The sequence below is a fragment of the Pavona decussata genome, unplaced genomic scaffold (genome assembly GCF_977016875.1).
Source record: "Pavona decussata unplaced genomic scaffold, jaPavDecu1.1 SCAFFOLD_280, whole genome shotgun sequence".
NCBI classification, from domain to species: domain Eukaryota; kingdom Metazoa; phylum Cnidaria; class Anthozoa; order Scleractinia; family Agariciidae; genus Pavona; species Pavona decussata.
Window position 1 is genome coordinate 702,501 of NW_028145681.1, and position 20,822 is coordinate 723,322.

The window sequence follows — 20,822 nt, forward strand, 5'->3', positions numbered from 1 at the left end:
CTCTAAATTTCTCACCGTAATGTCTTTGATTTTATGGGAATTCTGGTCCTCCATCGCTTGTCTTTAACTCGTATGTACTTTAATTTAGGAAAAGCACTTCAGCGAGCCTGAACAGCCCGAGTCAGTTGTGGTCGGTCTCAAAATGCAAATTCGGTATCCGGTTAATTGACCCATGATAAATCTTATTTATATTTCCGTAATATTGTTGCTCAAGGTCACTGAAAGGTCGTATAATATTTGGGATTCCTAAAGGCACGAGTGTGCAGTCTGGTCTCATTGCAGCAGAATCTCAAATCGCCCCGAGAATCGCCGGAAGTTTACATATCTTTATAAACGTACAAGTACTCGGGCGGTAAAAACGCCCAGGAAGTGGGGGCGGGAGCACTGGAATAGGTTTACCAGGCCTCCATTTGAAGACACTATTTTACGAGGATTTTGCCTTCAAAATGAAACCCTGTTATTGAAATTAGCGATTTTCTTGCCCCGGCGTTATGAAATTTGCTAAATCCGCAAAACCCCATTTCAAAAGTTATTGCTTTTGTTTAACTGTGCTCCGTTATGGGCAGCTTAAAATCGCAGCTGATATTCTTGAAGCTTCCGTGCGTTTTTAATATCACACAATGTTCTAGAAAACGCCTCGAAAATGCATACGCCCCTTACCTCCGGGCTAAAATCACCGCAAATATCGCCATCAAAATCGCATTAGTATAAATCTAATAGTGTTCTATCACGAATGCCGTTCTCTGATTGGCTACGCTACTCGCTATCTATTCTGTGATAGATAATGAGTAGCGGTTTTCAACAAAATGGCGGCCGCTTCGCCGCGTTTTCGAAGCTTCTGCGATGAGGATATAATTAAATAATTTACTTGTTTACTTTTGAACGACTAGTAGATTTAAACTAAAACAATCAGATTATTCGCCCTCGATTTCTATGCATGATAGCTGATTCGGACTGCGCCCTCATCAGCTATCACGCGATAGAAATCTCGAGCTCATAATCTAATTGTTAATTAAAAAAAATCAGCCATGCATGTAAACGGCCTTAGCTGAACGTGGCTCATCATGGAAGAGAAAAAAAAAACACTTTTCTGTGTGCTTCCGACTCTTTCAGTGTTTATGATGAACTATGATTTTACTCAACTTGTCAATCGTGTCAAGTGGCCCCACAAGATCCGTCAACAATAGGCCTGGTGGTTTCCTGAGGTCTCCTCGCCTAACAACTTGCTGTATATTTTTAATAATTTGTTATACACATAAAGCGGCAAATAAATGATGACGAAAATTAGGCTTAGATAAAAATGAAGAAGAAGAAGAAGAAGAAGAAGAAGAAGAAGAAGAAGAAGAAGAAGAAGAAGAAGAAGACTGAAAATAAAATGATTTGTAAACTTAACTACAAAAAGCTTACAGAAACATTGCATTGAAATTGACAAAGAAATTTTCTAAATTGAACATTTAATTAAAGGGGCACTGTCACGGCGATCTTGCTGTATTTTGGTCAAAACTGCTGACATATATCACAGAGAACCTATTTTCTAACATGAAATTGCTGTGAGAGCATTGGAAAGAAAATACTAAGGGATTCCTGCGAGAAAGAAGAAACTATAATCAGGTTTTAGCGACTTCTCTAAAATAATCTAAAAAAGAGCAAGCCTGATTTCACGGTCAGGGGAAGTATATTAAACAATATTTCGTCGGAAAGGCACGGCCTTTCTTCTTCAGGGTATATTTGAGACTAACATACACAGGAAGAACTTGAAAAATTGGCCAATTTTTTCAAGTTGCAATCCGTTTCCATCCTAGCCATCCGCAGCCAGAGATGAATGATTTGAGCTTCTGTTCACTACTAAACCATTATTTTGACTATTCAATCAATTCAAATATGCTTTTAAGCTATTCAAAATGACACAAAAAAATAGGCCAATGATTACATTTAATGTCATTGATAGGCCTATGTGAATCCTTTTTAACACTTTCGAGAGTGATATAGAAAAAAACTTTATTTCTGGCTTTTGCTAGGCAAGTCAAGCACATTCTCTTGTGCTATAATTATACTTTTACTCGGGTTACGATGTATTCTATGTGTTCTGAGTAATCGGCCAAATGTTTATCATGGAACGTGAAGTATTAGTCGAGTATAAATCTCCGTAAATTTAACCGCAAAACAAGGAACTTTGTATGCATACGGCCTGAAAAAAAAACAAAGTTTACACATGAAAGAATAGAAGTAGTGTAAAAGTGCCAAACTGTTCCGTGGAATCATTGGAAAAAAGCAATACTTAGTACGGAAGCTGAAGTCAATATTACCTTTCCAAGCGACAGAAGAAGCTAAGGGCGTATTGTTATAGGAAATATACTGCTGGCCCATTCAAACCATTCGCCCCTTAATTTTTTATTTGGAAACACCAACAAGTGGCCATGGCTCAAACTTTGAGTAGCTATCAATAATACTAACCCACTGAACAATCTATTTTAGGCTAGCTTGACTCAATATTTTGTTTACTGGCAACGATCTTAAAACAAAAATAACAATAGCAACAACAACAACCTGACAGTAACAGCAACAAAAATATTAATTTCATTTTTGGTGCCATGCACTTGAATTCTACTGTTATCCCTTGCTTTATATCAGCTAAATATATATAGCATTATAATTTAACATAATTTGCTACTTAATTAATAATAACGTTTTAAAGAGATTAACCATCGTTAGCGCTAAATAAAAAAAATCAATAGTAACGTCCAACCTCGGAGTTCTGATACTGAAGAAGAAATAAAAATCGTCTCAGCCTTCAAGAAAATGCATCGCGGTGCAGAGTTTCCAAACGAGTTCAGGACAGATGTCTTTCTCGCCCTGAAATAAATTTTCTCCCCCACACCCCCCCCCCCCCCCACCTACCCCCCACGCCCCGGCTGAATGTGTTCAAATTTTTAAAAAAATGTGTAGGACACGATGTTTTGAGATGCCATGTGGAGATCAATCCAACAGCTCACGGTACGATAATTATATAATGCCTTCAATATAGAGACCCCACAGTACAATATAAAAAGCTATAAAACTTATTGAAAACTTATTGCTACGATTCCAAGAGACCAAGAGAACGAAGCTCGCAAGTGTCTTTTGGTTCAAAGAGACTAGGAACGAGTTTGTCGGTTGACCGCTTGGGGGACTAAAGCGAAGTTCAGGTCCAAAATGGCGGCGGTCGAAGAACCAAACAGTGTGGAGGAACTTGACGTTGTAGCTGTATTACCAGCAGGAGGATGTGGTGTGAGGATGAATATGGAGCTGCCTAAGCAGGTATTTAACCTTGAAAGAATAATAATAAGTTCATACTTCACTCAGTTATTGAATGAATGTGTATCGTGACTCACTGCCAACAACATTCCAATACACAAGCTTTTATTTAAGCCTATACAGTAATAACTAGTACTTGAAATAAAATTTAAGTCTTATAGGTAAAGGTAAGATTTCCGCATATTTTGCGACTCACACTTTATTCACGCTCGTCGTTTTTGGAGGAGGGTTAGTATGACAGTATAATTTGCTGTGCGCAATTCTTTCCCCACTCAAAGTTAACTTGACAGATATCTCCTTGAGTTGTTGGTATAGAATTAATCAAATAACTTTTATGCGCTTATTAGTGCCGTGCTGGGGACTTGGCAGCTATCATCTGCTCGTAATGTGGAGTTTTCACCACTTCAAATTTTTCAATGACATTTACTCTCTCTTTGAATTCCCCCATCTTGGAAGAAATCCATACTGATGTTGAAATACAATAAAAATAAAATAATAGTATTTTATTTTGTCCCATAGTTTTATCGAATTATGGGAAGACCATTGATCAGTTATACCTTAGGAGCATTTGAAAGGTAAGAGGCTTGTCAAGAGGTGTTAATTATTTTTAATTGTGAAAATGTGATATTTCAAAGAAAGAAAAATGACTCATTTGTTAGAAGAAAATTCCAACAAAGTGTCATGAAATACCTCCCCCTTAAATACTGGAAAATTAAGTGTAAGTTAGTGTATTAGACCCTAAAAAGATGCTACACACAAGTTAACAATGCATAACACGACAACCCCCATGCTAAATCAATGATTGTAAACCTATAAAATTATGTTGCTGTGCTCAGTTTCCTGTGCTCCATAAGGCAGAAATGTCCAGCCAGGAACTGAAATCAATCGACATTGCTGAATGCAACTGATTCCTTCTTACTGACAGATGACTGTGAGTGATAATCTTCGCTAGCAACCATCAGTCAAACACTTATTGAGATGAGTCTGCTCCTGTGATTACTGTACTTCTTGTTGACCAATTTTCTAGGACTGTACTGGGGACTATTGGCCATTATTATAATTTCACAGCATTGAATTCAGTCATCTTCGTGACTTGGTGATCAATCTGTTAAGTGACCCAAACAAATTGTTTTCATGCTGGGTTGTGTAGGTAAAAAAATCCACTCTTTTCGATAACTGAGTCAACTTCTCTTGTTTTGTGATAGAAGAGATAGAAAAGGGAGTAGGATAGAAAACTTGTACTGGAAGTCATACATTTGCCAGGCATTAAGTGGGTCACCACATCTAATAGTCAATAACACTTTTAATGAAACATTGTTTGGGTTTGAAGGGATTCTGTGGGTCACTAAATTGGTCTACCGTAAATGCTCGAATTAGTGCCCGGGGTGCTTAGTTAATTTTCTAAGGTGAGAGGGGGGCGCTTATTTGAAGTGGGGCACCTATTTTGTTTATCAATTTTTAGCCTCAAAATGACATTCTTTATTTCTATTTAAAACCAAACTGCATCATAAAAATTCAAAAACCTTATAGAAAACAACTTTTTGTGAACTCAAAACATTCTTAAGACTTTTTCATCAAAGGGGGGGGGGCGCTTATTTGAAGGGGGGGGGGTGCTTATTACAACTTTTGAGCCTTAGTAGGGGCGCTAACTCGAAATTCGGGCGCTTATTTGAAGCTGGGCGCTAATTCGAACATTTACGGTATGTGAAAGGCTGTAAGGTCGATTTTTCAAATATTAAATGCTTTTTTTCAGGGTGTCTTGGATCAAAGAAATTGTTGTGCCTATCAGTGGCAATTACTTAAAGGAAGCAGAGAAGGTAATGTGTTTCAAGTTATTGACCCAGGAGGGGTACTGTATCTTGTGTAGTCCATAGGCTATAACGTGACCCATTAGAACTGATCAGAAATATTACCCCCCTCCCCGCTTGTCCCCCCAAAAAAATTCATGAATGCCTCCCTGATCTTTTAATACCCAAGTACATACCTCTCCTGGCAATATTGAACATCATTCTTATCAAGTTTTGATCACTAATCAGTTTTTTGGTTGTCATTTCATTTTAAAATTGTGGAAAAAAACATCAATGTATCAAATAGAATATTCTTGTTTTGCAAAACCATGGGCAGTTTTAAGTGTTGCAATAATAAAACAATGTAATACAAAGGATTCAAAGGATAGTAAACAATGAAACAATACGTATACCGAAGGAAAAACACTTTCAACCATTGCCTGATTTTAATTAGTAGCTTTTAGCAATTTTTTTCTTGGCTTGGTCTCTGTAACTGTAATAATTGTTTCCTTAGACAGAAAACGTTACTCCACATTTTTCACCTTAGATGAATGCTACTATCCCGGGAGGGCCCATTCCAAATAGTGGAACTAAGATAATTACACATAAGAATAGTTCTGCTGTACTGATCTTGATGTAGGTTTCTTCTGTCTGTATGAGAAAGTTGTACAATTTTTGTTTTATGCCGATAAAAGGGGTACCATATTCCAATGCAGTAAAAGTTGCTATTTGAGAAGGTAGAGAAACTCCACCCAAATATTCCATGCCTTGGCTAAGTACCTGCCAGGTCCCAGTAACCTGGAATGTAGCCCTTTGATGGACCAGCATCCCATCCATGAGTGGCAGTAATAAATCTTACTGCTTCATGCACAGAAACCTGTTCAATCTTATCCAAATGAGTTGTATTGGACACAGACTTTAATGCTAAAATGTACTGTAAGATGCAATGGCTGAAACTCTCCTTGTTCCATCATGTGGGTTTTTAGGTCCTCAGGGAATTTTCACACACTAAAGTCAGACTAACCAGTGGAGGATCTACAAGGTGAGTTTAAAAATTTGAAAATCTTGTACTGTGAAATCTCTCTGAGTCACGCTGTAATGCTTTGAAACTTCAACATCCCCCCACCCCCCCCCCCCCCCATCAACCACTAAGCATTTGAACTTTTGAAAATTGGCTTGTTCAAATTCTTGCCCCACAGGACAAAAGAGTGGTCCAATGCCCTACCTCAAATGCCCCTCCCAAAAACAAATGTTCTAATTTTTGGTATATATGCCATTAGTTTTGGAAACTGGTTAATTTACAATCAATCAAAAATTCTATACATACCTTTGAAAACACTGCAAAGTTTGTGGAGAACCTTTTTGGTGAGCCAATTGCACACAAAAGCAACATTTTCACCCTTGAACTTGACCATGGATCAGGAACCACTTGTATTCTGTCAGAAGAAGAAAGGTGTACACCTGACATTTCAGGTCTAAATTCCACACCCAGCCCAGTAGAGTTCAAATCCCCCCCCCCACCCCACCCCCTCTAGAAGGCCTTTTGAGTCAAATGCCTTAATCCCCGGGCACAGAAAATGGTCAGAGCCTGGGGTATGTCTGGAAGGAGGATTTTGAAGGTTAGAATAAGGTTGATTGGTGCATTACAATGGAGATTTGAATAACATTATTACAAAGTCCAATGTGAACCAGTTTGTAGTGACAGCAATATTAATGATTTAATTATATTTGCACATAGCTATCCAGTGACATGTAGCTTACAGGCACTCCACTCAGGAAATTGGGAAACAAATTTTTCAAATTCAATGTTACAATAAGTTAAAAATCCTAGCTGGCAGGAGAGAGAACTGTTGGCTATTCACGGTGTGGTTCTGGAGTTGAAGTGGCCTGTGAAACTAATCCGGCAAGAAGGCAAAATGAGACTTGACCATGGATTTCATTACAGTCAATCCATGTCACGCGTGACCAGTATTTCCAAGAATGGAATGAACATTGGAATTCCTCTATGTAATGTCCGGCATTTGAATGGGGTGTTGAACATTTCTGTGGAAGTGGTTCCAAAAAAGATGCATTAACTGGAAAAAGATTCGAAATACTTGGGAAACAATTGTTATTCCTGCAATACTTAATGCCGTAATGTAAAGAAAAATTCATAGCCTTATATCATCAATAAACTAGAGAAATTTCTAGGGGAACTTTGAAATCTCGTTGGCGATGTTCAAAACTGACATGTAAATTTCAAAACTCCGTTCAAATTTCAATAATACCGCTCATGCGTGATGTGGATTGACTGTAATAATTTCTGAGGGAGCGGGGATGGTGCAGTGGTGAGAGCACTCGCCTTCCACCAATGTGGCCTGGGTTCAATTCCCGAATTTGACCCCATATATGGGTTGAGTTTGTTGTTGGTTCTTGTCCTTTTACTCTGTGTACTCCGGTTTCCATTCTTCTCAAAAACCAACATTTCCAATTTCAAATTTGATCAGAAGAGTGTCCCCAACTATTAGTGCTCTGCATGATGTTCAACTCATTGATACTTAGATAAAGTCATTTATTCTTAACTGGTGCCCTAACTACTTGGCCGTGCTGTCTTCCTCCTGAAAACACTGCAGTCACTTAAATCTCTTATAACCCAATAATAAGTAAGCCTCTAGGCGTTTACTGAGATGTGACTAAACCCTGTCATTGAAAAGGAATTGGAGGGTTTTGTGGAAGAGTATCGTATGTGATTACAGTTGTGACTGCTTATGCCTTGAAATCAAAATTGCTGAACAGATAAGCTCTCTTTAGGCCCAGAGACTGGTTATCATCTGATCTGCGAAACTTATAGTTCTGTATTTATAATACACTGTAGCAGGAATAAGCCGACAGTACCGGTTAAAAGAAAGCTGACAGTCTCTTGCTCTTTTGTGTCTTGATCTCGACTCAATCTTCCATTCTCGCGAGAATCGAGTATTGAGGCTCGAGTCTTGTAAGGTCGGGAAAATAATGGGCTGATTACTTGATAAAGTTATTGAGTAGGGATCACAATTTTATGGCCAGTTATTCCTTCAGCCACGCGAAGCAGCGCTCTGTTTTTGCTCGGTGGAGGGTAGAATTCGAACCTTTTGGTTCAATAGACAAATGGAACGCGATTCGAAGAAATCAAAAATAAGTTTTGTCAAAGGTCTAAAACAAGTATGACTTGGGCACAGGTGAAAGGAACGACATTACACGTATATCATCACCTCGGAATGAATAAACGATGAATGTTTGCCTCATTGCGAACTTGGCCGACTGGCCACAATGATAGAGGATTAAGCTATATGAGACTCCCACAAGTCTCCTGTAGCTCAGTGGTAGAGCATCCGAACTAGTAATCGGAAGGTCTTAGGTTCGACTCCTGATACGGAGCACTCGGATTTTGTTTTTCCGAGTATGTTTGTGTCACTGGCTGAAAAAGTACCTTTATCAAGAACAAACCTGTGTGATATGCGCAAAGTTAACACCGTGCCCCAATCAAAACTAGCGGTGGTAATAACAAATTCGAGCGGTTTGTAATACCCAGTGTTGTGTACTAATCCAATTTTGTTGAGGCAACCGAAAGTTTCGCAAGCTTTTGTCTTCCTGATAAATCTAAAGGCACGCAACAGGTCTTTCGTAACAGCAAAAGTATTATCACAAGCAGACGAAGTATATAAAGTTATATAGATGCTCCTAAGAGCTGTAAACTTGAAGGTAATATGAACAAAGATAAATAGACTACGAGCCTTTACCGTCCCCAAGAAAAATAATGGACTACTGGTAGTCTATAAAGTAAACGAGAGACTCGTGCTATTTTTGGGCCACTCGCGCATAAATACAACGTTGGTAATGAGTTTTCACAACCATCAGCCATTGATATTAAATTTTTATCCACGCTCCATTCAAATTCAGTGTTGCGTCATTAAGCGATTGTCTTTAATTTATCAATGACTGGCTGTCAATGACTATTCACATCAACTTTAATTGAACTGAATTAAACGCACCAAACTAATGACAATGATTACTTCTAGTTTATACAAATGTTACATTTGGCCTCGTCTTCCGCGAGGTGCTTACTATTACAGAAACACGTTTTCCCTGTGAGTGAGGTGAAAGTCTAACTATTCTAGTTTTGCTTTCATGAGTTACTGACTCGGAGTTGGAAGTTATAACACAAGAATTAACACAAACAATAATAAATCTTTTCAAGTACGTTTCTCCAATGAAAATACAGAGATTTTGATCCGCAAATGTAAAATGCAAACTTAAACAGATGTGAAGCATTGGCATATCCAATTAAAGGGCGGTATCTTAGTTTTGTTTCTCAGTGTTACGCGCGCCTTGTTGAATTCTCGTGAACCCTCATGGCGCTAAGACAGTTGTGCAAAGAAACGGGAAGGCGTCCCCTCAAAGCGTTGTTCTTCTTTCCAGAGGAGAGAAGTTAACTGGCATTGAACCGACTCGGTTAATTGTGGAAAATGATGTGCCGAGTTGAAAGAAGGAGCGGTAGTGACAGTGAATTGGCAACGGTAGCAAGTCAGGGCTGAGATACTGTTTATAAACGGTAAGTTACACGTTAGAATGGTTGGTTTTATCAGTTAAAGGCTCAAATTTCTACCGTCCTGTTACCGCTCGAAGTTTTCTCCATGTCAGATCAATCCGGAATATAGGTGGCGAAAAATTCAAGAATATGAACACTAGACTTGGTTTGTATTGTCTGTATCTCTAAGGGTTACTTCTTCGTTGGCCGCGCAGAGCTTATTAAGCGGTTGTGTTTGTTTCGTTGTTAGAATTTTTCCCACGTGAGAAAAATGATCTTGATCTGATTTTGTGGAGTGATGAAGCGAGGTGGCCATGAAGTCAAAATTAGAATCACGTACACTGAACCAACTTTTGTACCGGTAGTAAAGCGGAGTCTATTTGGTCGAACATTTAGTAGTAAACAAAAGCATGATGTAGTGGCGAACACACCTCAAGTACGCTGTACATTGTGCTTGCTGATGCTTTACGGATGCTGATCATTTTATTACAATATTTTATTACCTTGAATTTCATGATGCGGCAGATGTGAGAAACAAGTTGTAATCATAATCTTCTTACTTACACAATTTGCGACAATTGCAGATGACGAGCGATTGTTCAACTTCAAACACCCGGAGTGGTGTGAAGCCAACCTTACCGTGAACTAACCAGAGTCAGAACCACGGGCGGAAACAAGTGCAGGTGACGACAACGAAATCGTGGAGCTGCCGAGATAAAAAGGGCATATAATTCATGGTAAGGTAAGGGTGACTATATGGAGGATTAGGGTTAGGGTTATATAGGTGACTATATGGTACCTTAACATGAATTACTTGCCAAAAAAAGGTGACACGTTCATTTTGTCTTTTAAGTGACCATTTTCGCTCGTTCTTCCGCCTGCTTGAGCTTTCATTTTGTGTTTCTGATTTGTTCAGTTGTTGCTCCGTTTGTCAGGTTCTTATTTAGGTTCATGGCCATAGACATGTTATAGACAATAACGTAACTTAAACGAAAAACTGTATTGAAACATTACGAAGAAGTTTCTTCATGTTTTAATACTTATGACTGTGATGCTGGTCATATTGTGAGAGCACTGCACCGGCGTCGCAGAGGTCATGGGTTCGGTTCGTTCAAGCCTGAATTTTTTTCAGGCTTTCTTTTTGCAACCGCTTAAGTTGCGTACTAACTGCGAGGATCTTTCTTGTATCTGATATCTCAAGTGTAGCACACACTACTGGACTGTGTCACTGTTGTGTTATGTCATTTCCCCCTATCACAATAATAGAGAGATTTAGAATTACGGCAAACAGCAGAATTGACCACGTGACCATGTTTATCCTACATATTTACCACTCACTGTTTTCAGTTTCGCGTTAGCATCAAAGGTTAGGATTATTTTGCACTATTCTCATCAGTGTACTAATTTCTTCGCGAAAACATAAACGCAAATCTCACGTTTGCCGTTTGGCGTAAACGCGATTCTAAATCTCTCTTATACCGTGCACACACATCGAGGGCCAAGTTTCCCTGAACTGAGGAGGGATGGTTTATTACTCAGGGGAACTTTGTAGATTGGTTTTTAACGTTGTCTCATGTTATATTACAGGGTTGTACTCTATTGCGGGTGGCGAAAGGAAACGAGACCACAACGCCCCTGATTCACTTGAGAGGCTCAACAGCCAGGTGGAACTGATTCGCATTCCATTTGTGATACGCAGTGGAGTGATATGTGCTCAATCAGTAGCAGCCATGAAATGGAGACCACCCTAGATCGGGAGATTGGACCAGAGCCAGGCCACGGTGAAACGAGTGAAGACAGTGAACAGGAAGCAGAGAAAGTTCCGGAAACTCCATCGCTGTTTGCCGAGTCTCGACTGCCCATCGTGGATGAAATCATGGCGGGTCACATGAGCTTTAAACTAATATTAATTACTTCAACACAAAAACCCGGACAAGATGTTAGAAAATCAAAGACTACTAATTTCCTTACTGTCAGCATTCTTAGGGCACGCACAAACTAGTGGGTTTCAAATGTTCCATCAAGGGAAGGCTCAGATTTTAGAAAAATAAATAAATCACTTATTTTATTTTATTTTTTATTTTATAGACAAAGTAATATTGAACGCCATTACTAGCAATTGCAAATTTGTAACTTTGTGATGTTAATTTACCGGAAAAAGAGCCACAACATTTTTTTCTGTTTTGCAATTTGTTCTTTTGGCTGTAACGTGACTGGTTTTGGTCTCTAATATTTACCTCGGACGTAAAAAAACTGAATCCCATAAATTTTAGATAGTTGACTTACCTAGTGAGAAACTGACGTAGCTTCTTTTACGGAGAATTTAGTACAGTATATTTCAGCCATACGTGTTATAAAATTGTATAATTCTATTACAGACTTATTACGGGTAATTTAACTAAACATTGCACAGTTTCATTGTTACAAACGTTGCAAACATTGCATAATTTCAGGTACTTTTTACAAAGGGTAACCTCGTAACTTCCTTTTCAAGATGCCTTCTTATATTTTATGTGTATATTTAGTCCTGTAATATCTGCATCTTGAGTTAAGCATTTATGTTATAACTTCGTTGTAGACTTATTCTTTGTTTGGAATTAAAAGTTAAAGTTGAATTCGTATTTATTTTTTCAAAGCTGATCCCCTCATTTCAATTGTCCCTTACTTCACCTCTATTTTGAGCAACCGCAGTCAGCTTAACCAAGTCCCAGTAAGTTGTGTCTATTATCTTAAAAAAACAAAACAAATCAGTGAACAACAATTCCTCTTTTGTGCAGGTCACTTGAATTTAAGCGAAAAGCAAGAAACTAATTCATTGTTTTTGTTAGAAGTTTGTTTCATGATAATCAGTCTCTGGCCCAAAAGAAAGCTTATTTGGAGCAATTTGGATTTCAAGGCGAAAATGTCAAATATGATACTCTTGCGTAAAACCCTTAATTTGCTTTGAATCATCGCATGAACAGGGCGAATGCTGTGTAAGTACTTTTTATACATTAACATGACCTAACATTTTTAGTGAAAGTATTGTATGTTGTACAAGGAGTTAAAGTTAAACTTTAACTTTGTTCAGGTTAGACGTATGGTCAGTTTTGCTTGTTCTTTAGGCACAAGTCAATATGGAATGGTATCCAGGCTCTCACTGTAGATGGCAGATCTGCTCTCTCTGTTGTAAGTGCTATAATGTACTGTTTGGTGGTCTTTAGTGTAAATGCTTCATGACTGAGTTAGAGGAAATCACTGAGGGTGATAATACTCAAAGTTTGCTAAAAGTGGTTTCATGAGCAGAATAGCAGCTCTGCACAAGTTACTCATCATAAAAAGTGCATGAAATTTAGAGAGGATTAAGCCACATCACCCACAGATTGGTTTAAAATAGATCCTGGTGTTAGATTCAAATTTGGAAATATTAGGTTTTTTTGAAGCAAGGAACTGAATGGAAGAACCCAAGGACGATGACGTTTGAGACATGATGCTTATTTCCACCACAGTAACATCTGTTCCAAAATCCTTACAATGCGGTACATTTACTATTGCGTTTTCTCAATCTCTGCAAACGAAAAATGTGAAGAGTTGAGCGGGATGTATAATTAATTATTTAAACGTCTGAGGACAGCAGAACTAAACATGTTTGTAGCTCAAGATGCCTGGTGATGAAACATGTTCACGAGCGGATTAAGGGTACTTCCTGGGTTCGATAGGGTGAAAAAGTGAAAAAACATTTTTTTCGACCAAATAGAATTTGGGGATTTTATCTAACATTTACTGAAAAAAAAATTGAAAAATATTAAAAAAGCGCGAGATATTTAAGAAAACGTATTTCCATATAAAAGTAAATAAATAAAAAGGTGTCATAATCTTAGTGCGAGACGCCCCAGAGGAATTTTCGCGGCAAAACGCTTCATCCGGGAGCTCTTAGAAAATAAGCATATTTTGTTTACATCTCGCCTGCAGAAAATTTCTCACTTCGAATTTTATATTCTTCGTGCTTCCCACATGGAAAAGTCATCCAAAAATGAAGAGAGCCTGTGGATAATTAAAATCCCAGAAGAAGCCAGGTTCTAAGAAAAAGGGAAAGATAGGTTTCAGCGAAGATCAAAAACGTGATCTTGCAGAGAGCAACAATGGCTCTTGGTTCGACCAAGAAACTCTAGTCGACGCTGAAGGTTCTGTCGAAGGTGATCACGAAGAACTGGAGCAGTGGCCTTCAAATTTATCCACTGTTATTGGATCAAGTACACAGAGGTCGATTGCCGTGCAAAAGTCCTGCAGGGTAACTTTGCAAGCGTCCTGTGAAAATATCAAATACCATATTCTGCATCCTCTGGGCCGATTTCTTTCTTCTGCAGCGAGATAAAACCAAATAATGTTTTACTGCGCGTTTGTAATGAAACATTGACATAAAATCAGCAGAATTGGACCGATGAAATAGAACTCACCAGAAGGGCATGAGCTCACGTGTAATACTGGAGAAAACGCGTTCTGCGTGGCTCTTTCTCTCGCTTTTTGCTCCGCTCCACGCTATCTTAAAGATTTCTTACGAAGAAATCACCATCGTACCTAAATAACAGTAAAAATGCGATTTTCTTTCATTATACATTTCCTTTGATACGAAATGAATAATCGCTTTAGCTTGAAGCGTAAATTACATTACACGCAATCAAAACGAACAATCTAGCCAATAGATTTCATCTCTGATATCAGTGCACTCCTCAAACTCTCCGCTGACGTGCTTTCGGTTTCGTTAGCCTTGGTTTTTCCCCATTTTCCTGGTTGATTTTTACGTTTTCCTTTCGCCACTTTCCCCATCTCGCTCGATTACAACAGCGGAGTCTAAAACGTGTCTGCAACGCGATACTTTTTCCGCAAAATTCTGTGCTATTGTTGTTGACACCATGGGGTTCTGTTGCTCGATTGGCTCGCGACGTAATGAGGTGTCATAATCTCCTGTGGAGGCTTGTTTTTCTTGCAAACCTTTATCGAGCGAAAACTCGCACTTGAATTTTGGCAGAGTATGTCGACTTTGAACGAATTAATAGGGTATGTAGTTTTGACGGATTGTCGTGAAATTTGGCCAGAAGATTCGAGGAATAATGACAAACAAAAAGGTGTCAGGGAATTTTGATTTTCAAAATATTTTTCCCGTGGCGACTGTTTACGCAACACGCCTCAAATATTTTTTGCTACTCAAACTTTAGACGTGGATATCTAAATAACCAATCAGAATTTCGAAAAAGCCTGACACCTTTTTGTTGATTGATGCCTTGTGAATAACACTGTGCAGCGATTTCGTTCTTCGCGCGGCGTTCGATAACCGATTAATTCAATGGAACGTTTTTATAGAAACTACATTTATTAAGCTTTATAATGATATATAGTTTGTTAGAGGTTTATTAAAACTTGCGCGCGTACGAATTTTTTTTTCCAAAGGACACCTGCGAACCCAGGAAGTATCCTTAATGAATAGTGCGATGGAGAATATTTATAAAGTTTTGTTTTCATGTGATTGGAAAATACCAATTGGTAAGAGATTTTCTAGTTTCCTTGAACTTCTCACTTTAGGGAGACCTGTTGACAACTTTGATCATTTGAGCAACTTGGCAATAAATTGGCTAATAGCTCACATTAGCGTATGCAACAAAGTCAACCAAGTGTTGACACCTGGTTTGTGTGAATTGTTGAAATTAAGGGATAAATTATACGTACCGATTGGCTCAATCGAAAATGTCTCCTGGGACCGGGGAGGGGGGAAACTTCCCCTCCATGACTCCGAATGTATTGAAGCTACGACAGTGAAACTGGTAGGATGGATAATGGATAGCCAGCAAAAGATGTTTCCTTTGAGGTCCACAGCGGGAAGTGATGACGTCATATGACGTGAAAATTCGGTCGTGATTCTAAAACAGTAGTCATCTTGGATTTCTGGATTTCCCCAAATTTTCAGAAAAACACCAAACAAAAAACCCCGATAGAACAACACTAAAATGATCTAAAACATGAAAGTTATCGTACGAAAGACAGTTTACTTTCTTTAAAACAGAAATATGTCTTTTTCTGAGAAACCTGCTTGTCAATATTTGTTTGCCAATAGTGGGACATTTACAAAAAATACTTAATGGAATCGTCAGTTAGCTGGTATTTGGAGGGCATATGAAAACCAATGTTACAAGAAAGAGGGTTTCTCTGTCAGCAGTAGCATTACTTTTGGTATTTTTGTTTATTGTTATCTGTTTGCTTAGGTAATACTTCATGATGCTGTTCGACCATTGGTTGATGAACAAATATTACAGAGTGTGACATTGGCAGCTAAGAAGCACGGGGTAAGTGGCATTTTGCATTTTTGTGTGGAGTGTATTCAATTCAGGCCATGGTTGGATGAGCTGATTGGGTGCCTGTATTGAGAGCAATATGTCGCAGGTTAAATTCCTTTCAGGTCACTAGCAAAGAGGGTTACCTTAGTACAGATTGCCTTGTTTTCATATAGAACTGGATGGAGACTGGGTTGAACCCTCCTTTCCTGCAGGGCCATGAAGGGAGAGTGTGTTGGGGCATGAAGAAAAAAATGTTTTGCCAAAAAACAACAATAACAACAAAACAAAGCAAACAAAAACAAAACCTTTAGTGAAAATATCATGACGCAGGGAAGACTTGAACAGAACCTGTTCCGGCAAAAATCGAATTAAAAAATGTTGCCAACGTTCAGCCAAATTCTAAGGGTAAGGAAATATTTACTGTAATCAAATACAGAATGCCAACCGGAGGACAGGGTAAACAAAGCAGTTTCTCCATGCTCTTTACAGCCAAGAGCGGGTCAGGATTTTTTTCATGTAACCTGTTACATTCAACATTTGAATAATTAAAGAAATAAACAAGCAGAGCCCAGTGCAATGTGAACCAATCAAACCCTTCCGACGTCTTGTTACTAGAATTCACTATTCAATACCAAGTTCATGAAGAAGCAAGTCCATCAGGCGTATGGAACCTGTTAAACCATTGACGCAGCGTAGAAAACGGGTCATATTAACTGGGCGGTCAGATGAACGCGTTTAAAGATGAGGTTATATTATCCTCTCGGTTTGTTGTCTGGAATTTCAGGGAAAAACGTCCGAAACGGACCAAGAAGGCGTCCGAAAGTTTTTTGGCCTTGGCCTAGCTATCGTCCAAAAATTGAGTCAAACCACTCGGCGAATTAGTAACTTTAAGTGGCTCTGTATCCTGTAGCTATGTTTGATCATCCTCTTCTTCAAAGAAGATTAAAAAAAAAAAAAACCAAAAAAGAAAACGAAGCTTGAACTGTTGAACAGGTTTATCAGATATTTTAATAAACAAACGCGCTTTAGAAATATTATTAAATCAAAATCTACCAGGCGTCGCTACCTAGCCTTGTCACCAGTCTCCCACGGTCGAGTAGTACAACAAATCGAAACTGATAGCAACCCGGAAGTGAAATGGCTGCTGGAAACGAGCGTTTCAATTTGTTTTGCAGTGCTATCGTGGCGATTGTTAACTCTCACGGGCTAACTGCTCAATTCTATAATAATCTACGAGAGAGGATGGGAGAGTGCTTGCGGAAAATCGAAAGTCTGACGGACGAAATTGCACTTCAACAATCGGGAAGCTCGTTTGATAATCTCCACATGACGAGATTACTCAAGACAGAATCTGGAGAGCAGATTTTCGTTCCAACCACCGATTTCGACTACAACATTATCTTCAAAAAGTTGCTCATCGCGTTAAATGAGACAAAGGTCGATGGTGAAGATTCTGGAACAGAAAAACGTCCCGATTACTTTGGCGTGTTGCATCTGTCGGAGAATCCTGGCTATGCCAAAGTTCGCATTTCCCAGTACGGAAGACAATATCTTAAAGATAAACAATGTGATTATTTGTTTGAAGATATTGACTCCGAGGGATTTGTCACAAATGTCTCACTGAAAAGACGAATTTTGGAGAGGTTGCCGGATCTTACGACGTCGGGCCCAGCGTTTTCAAATTTTCTTCCAGTTAAGCAGGGCTACAGCTACGACTTTGTGTACGCTCTGCCAGTGGATGGATGGCCAGCTGAAGCAGCCGAGTGGATGACAAGAAATAGACCTGCTCGCTGGCCAAGTGAAGAGTTAGTGTCGCAAATTGTTGAAGGTAAATTGCGCAGGCTTTAGTTCTGTTTACTGACACAGTTATGCAAACCTCACTCCCTCCCCCCAATACTGCCTTAGATAATATTGAATGTGCTTTACCACTAATTCAGGTTTTTTTCCTTAACTATTTAGATGGGTGCATGGTTGTTCCAGTAGGGCATTATACGAGTGAGCAGAGTGCTTTTGAATGGCGTATTTCATTCAACCACTGCGAACGCCGTCTCTCCAGCTCTCTCAACCGTGTTCAGCGCCACTGTTACTGCTTGGCAAAGTTGTTATTGAAAACAAGTAAGAAGCTTTTTGGTGTTTTTATTTTTTTTGATAGTACATTATTGTAGTTTATCTTCAATTGTTTTCCTTCCTTTGACAGTCAGTCAGTCAGTCAGTCAGTCAGTCAGTCTTGTGTTCCAGAATGAATCATGTTTTCAGTGTTTAGAAGTTTTGTAAAAGTTGGCAGCATTATTATTATTACAAACATATTTTATTCAATTTTAGGTACAGAAGGTTTTTGCTCTTTCACTTTTTTTTTTACAATCTTTCTTCTAGGGAAGCTAACCCTTGTAGTTCAAACCTTTTGGTCACAATAGTTATACAAAGTGAAGGTCCATGTTAGAAATGCCTCAGTGTGGATCTCTGTTTTGGTTGTTCCTGCTGGAGGGAACTGGAGACTACAGTTTTGACTCTCTTTGTTTTAAGACAGCTTATATTTCCACTTTACTTAGTTATTCTAACAACAAAGGTAAACTAGCAATGAAAAACTTCACACATCCCTTCCCTTCCCCTGAGTTCTGGGGTACCCTCCATCCTCTTAGCTGTTGGCTGTTAAGTCCACTTTATTTTATACCAGAAATATGATTACTTTTCAGGTCTGCCAGAAGGCTGCATTCTGTCATCATACCATATGAAAAATGTATTTTTTTATATGGTGGAAAGTCAATACCAGCTGATCTGGGAAAGTAACAAGCTAGGGCATCTGCTGATGGAGCTTCTGAAAGAGATTGCACGAGCCTTGGCAAACCATAACATTCCAAACTATTTCATCCAAAGAAATAACATGATTCGCCACAGGACAAAGGAGGAAGTATGCTTTACTCTCAAGGAGGTTTCTAAGCTTGTTGAGAAGCCATTCAATGCATTGGCAGCTTTGTGCCAGAAGCTTCAGCTCTACGAGAAACGGAAAAACCCTTCTGGTTCATCCGTACAATCTCAGGAATCGGTTGAACTTGTGTCATGCCTTGAATTGTATACTGTTCTCAATCAAAGCCTCTACCTGCTTGGAGTAGACCGACTGATCGATGAACCGTTGCTTTCTTCATCTTGTTTCTCACTGATTTGTGACATGAATGCATTGATGGAAGAGTTTCCAAATTATGGGAAACTCTTCACATCAAAGTCCATCCCAGATTTATTAATCACTTCAGCTTTGCAGAATGTCCAGGCTGGCAAAGTGAATGAAGCCCTGTCACTCCACAAGATTATGTATGATCATTCCAGCCAGGAAGATCTTAAGAAATTTCCTCAGATTCTAACAAATCTAGGATGTCTGCACAATTGCATTGCTGCTGAAATGCTACAGGACTCTCCTGAAAGGGCAAGCACATTAAAGCAAGCACAAACCTATTTCGAGAAAGCTTTGAAGATCAATGGTCCATCTCATTCCTTGCATTTTGTGTATGGAAACTTTCTGTATTCCAACAAAGTGTCGCATTCCACGGCAGTGTCAAATTTTCAAGCGGCTTCTGAAGGAAGAAGTGACGAGACCGAGATTTTCATCAGTGTTGAAATCCCAAGCGAGGAAGGTCCCAGAAACGTCTCTATTGACTCAGTTACTGGGAGTTGTTATTTTCTCGCTCTTTGCTATCATGACATGCAAGACATTTACAGTCAAAGAAAAACTTTGCAGAGATTTGCAGAAAATGCAAACAAACTGCCAATTAACAAGAGATCAGCTGCGCTGGAATTGTGTGCATATGCTCATGGTATTGGTGGCCTCACTGTCAAAGCAGATTTGCTGATGGAAGATGCCAAGAAGGTAGAGAAAGCTGCAGACTTATTACAGCAGAAAGACAAGTCTCTTGTAAACATGTTCAAGATTAAGCTGTAGTCACGAGTATAGTGACTCAGACTTTTTTAGAGACAGTGATTTAGCTTGCTGACTTGAGTGAGGATAATCGTTTTACTGGTATTGAGTTCAGTTCAGAATTTTAGCCTGTTAAACCAAATCGTGATCGCATGGAAGATTTTCTATTTTTCGCAGGCTGTTTATTGAACCAATTGAGCGTCACACTAAGCGCTGAACACTGAACTTGTGACATTATAATTCAACCCCTTTAATTGAGTAGGCTTGGGTTTGAGATTGTGATTGTGACTGTGACTGTGCAATTCTGATTATGATGATAGCGACCATTTTTAATTTTGACTTGTTAAAACGCCAGTATGTGAGCTGTAAACCGACAAGTGTATTCGACAGGTGTATTCAAACCAGGTCCTGTAGACGTGGACAGCTTGAATTTGTTGAAAAGATTATTCAATCAGCACATCTTTTGTTCCATACTTGCAGAGTTAGCGTACCTCGCTGTTGATCCGCAAACAGAGTTGTTTTTTTCTTCCCGTTCAGAAATACTTAATGTATAGTTCACTTTCAAGGGGAGTTTACTTGTACCAGTCACAAGTTTAACAATATATCTCTCCACGAGAACTTTGAATGTTAGGTAGTTTCTTTTGTTTTAGCACTTGCTGTACTCCACGCTGTACTTTTGTACAAATAGTTCCGACTCAAACAAAGAACTGATGTACGTATATAAGGAGGTTAACTTGTAACTGTGAATTGATGACATTTTTGGTTATGTTCCTGTGAAGTTCGGATTACGTAATGGCTATAGTTCTGGTTATGTTGTGAGTCGGAATAAATCTACGCTGGTCTGAGTTTTGACGTTTCCGCGCAGGTGCGTTGCTCTTGAGCTAATCCTTTACCCTCGTTGTTGTCGCCAAAGTCGCCGAGTTCTGTAAAAGTCCTTTTCAACAGTTGAGTTACGCGGGTAGGAAAATTCCATCGTCACAAAA

General features: G+C 39.0%; 2 protein-coding genes across 6 annotated transcripts in view; one reads left to right on the forward strand and one right to left on the reverse strand.

Moving 5' to 3' along the window:
* Positions 1–163, reverse strand: part of LOC146455322 (solute carrier family 23 member 2-like) — a 21,796-nt gene extending 21,633 nt beyond the window's left edge. Inside the window, exon 1 of the mRNA XM_085094472.1 lies at positions 16–163. Within this exon, the coding sequence (XP_084950598.1) occupies positions 16–54 (39 nt within the window). The 5' untranslated portion in view covers positions 55–163. The remainder of the gene's footprint in view (positions 1–15) is intronic.
* A 2,991-nt stretch (positions 164–3,154) lies between these two features.
* The window catches only part of LOC146455324 (D-ribitol-5-phosphate cytidylyltransferase-like), a 31,789-nt gene continuing 14,121 nt past the window's right edge, over positions 3,155–20,822 (forward strand). For 3 of the 5 annotated variants that reach the window (XM_085094401.1, XM_085094400.1, XM_085094402.1), the window contains exons 1-6: positions 3,155–3,297; positions 3,814–3,869; positions 5,048–5,111; positions 6,068–6,123; positions 12,729–12,792; positions 15,861–15,941. In XM_085094401.1, the coding sequence (XP_084950527.1) occupies positions 3,193–3,297; positions 3,814–3,869; positions 5,048–5,111; positions 6,068–6,123; positions 12,729–12,792; positions 15,861–15,941 (426 nt within the window). In that variant the 5' untranslated portion in view covers positions 3,155–3,192. Of the gene's footprint in view, positions 3,298–3,813; positions 3,870–5,047; positions 5,112–6,067; positions 6,124–12,728; positions 12,793–15,860; positions 15,942–16,874; positions 17,761–17,891; positions 18,048–18,625; positions 20,685–20,822 lie in introns of those variants that run through there. The other 2 variants (XM_085094399.1, XM_085094397.1) reach the window with 2 other exon arrangements.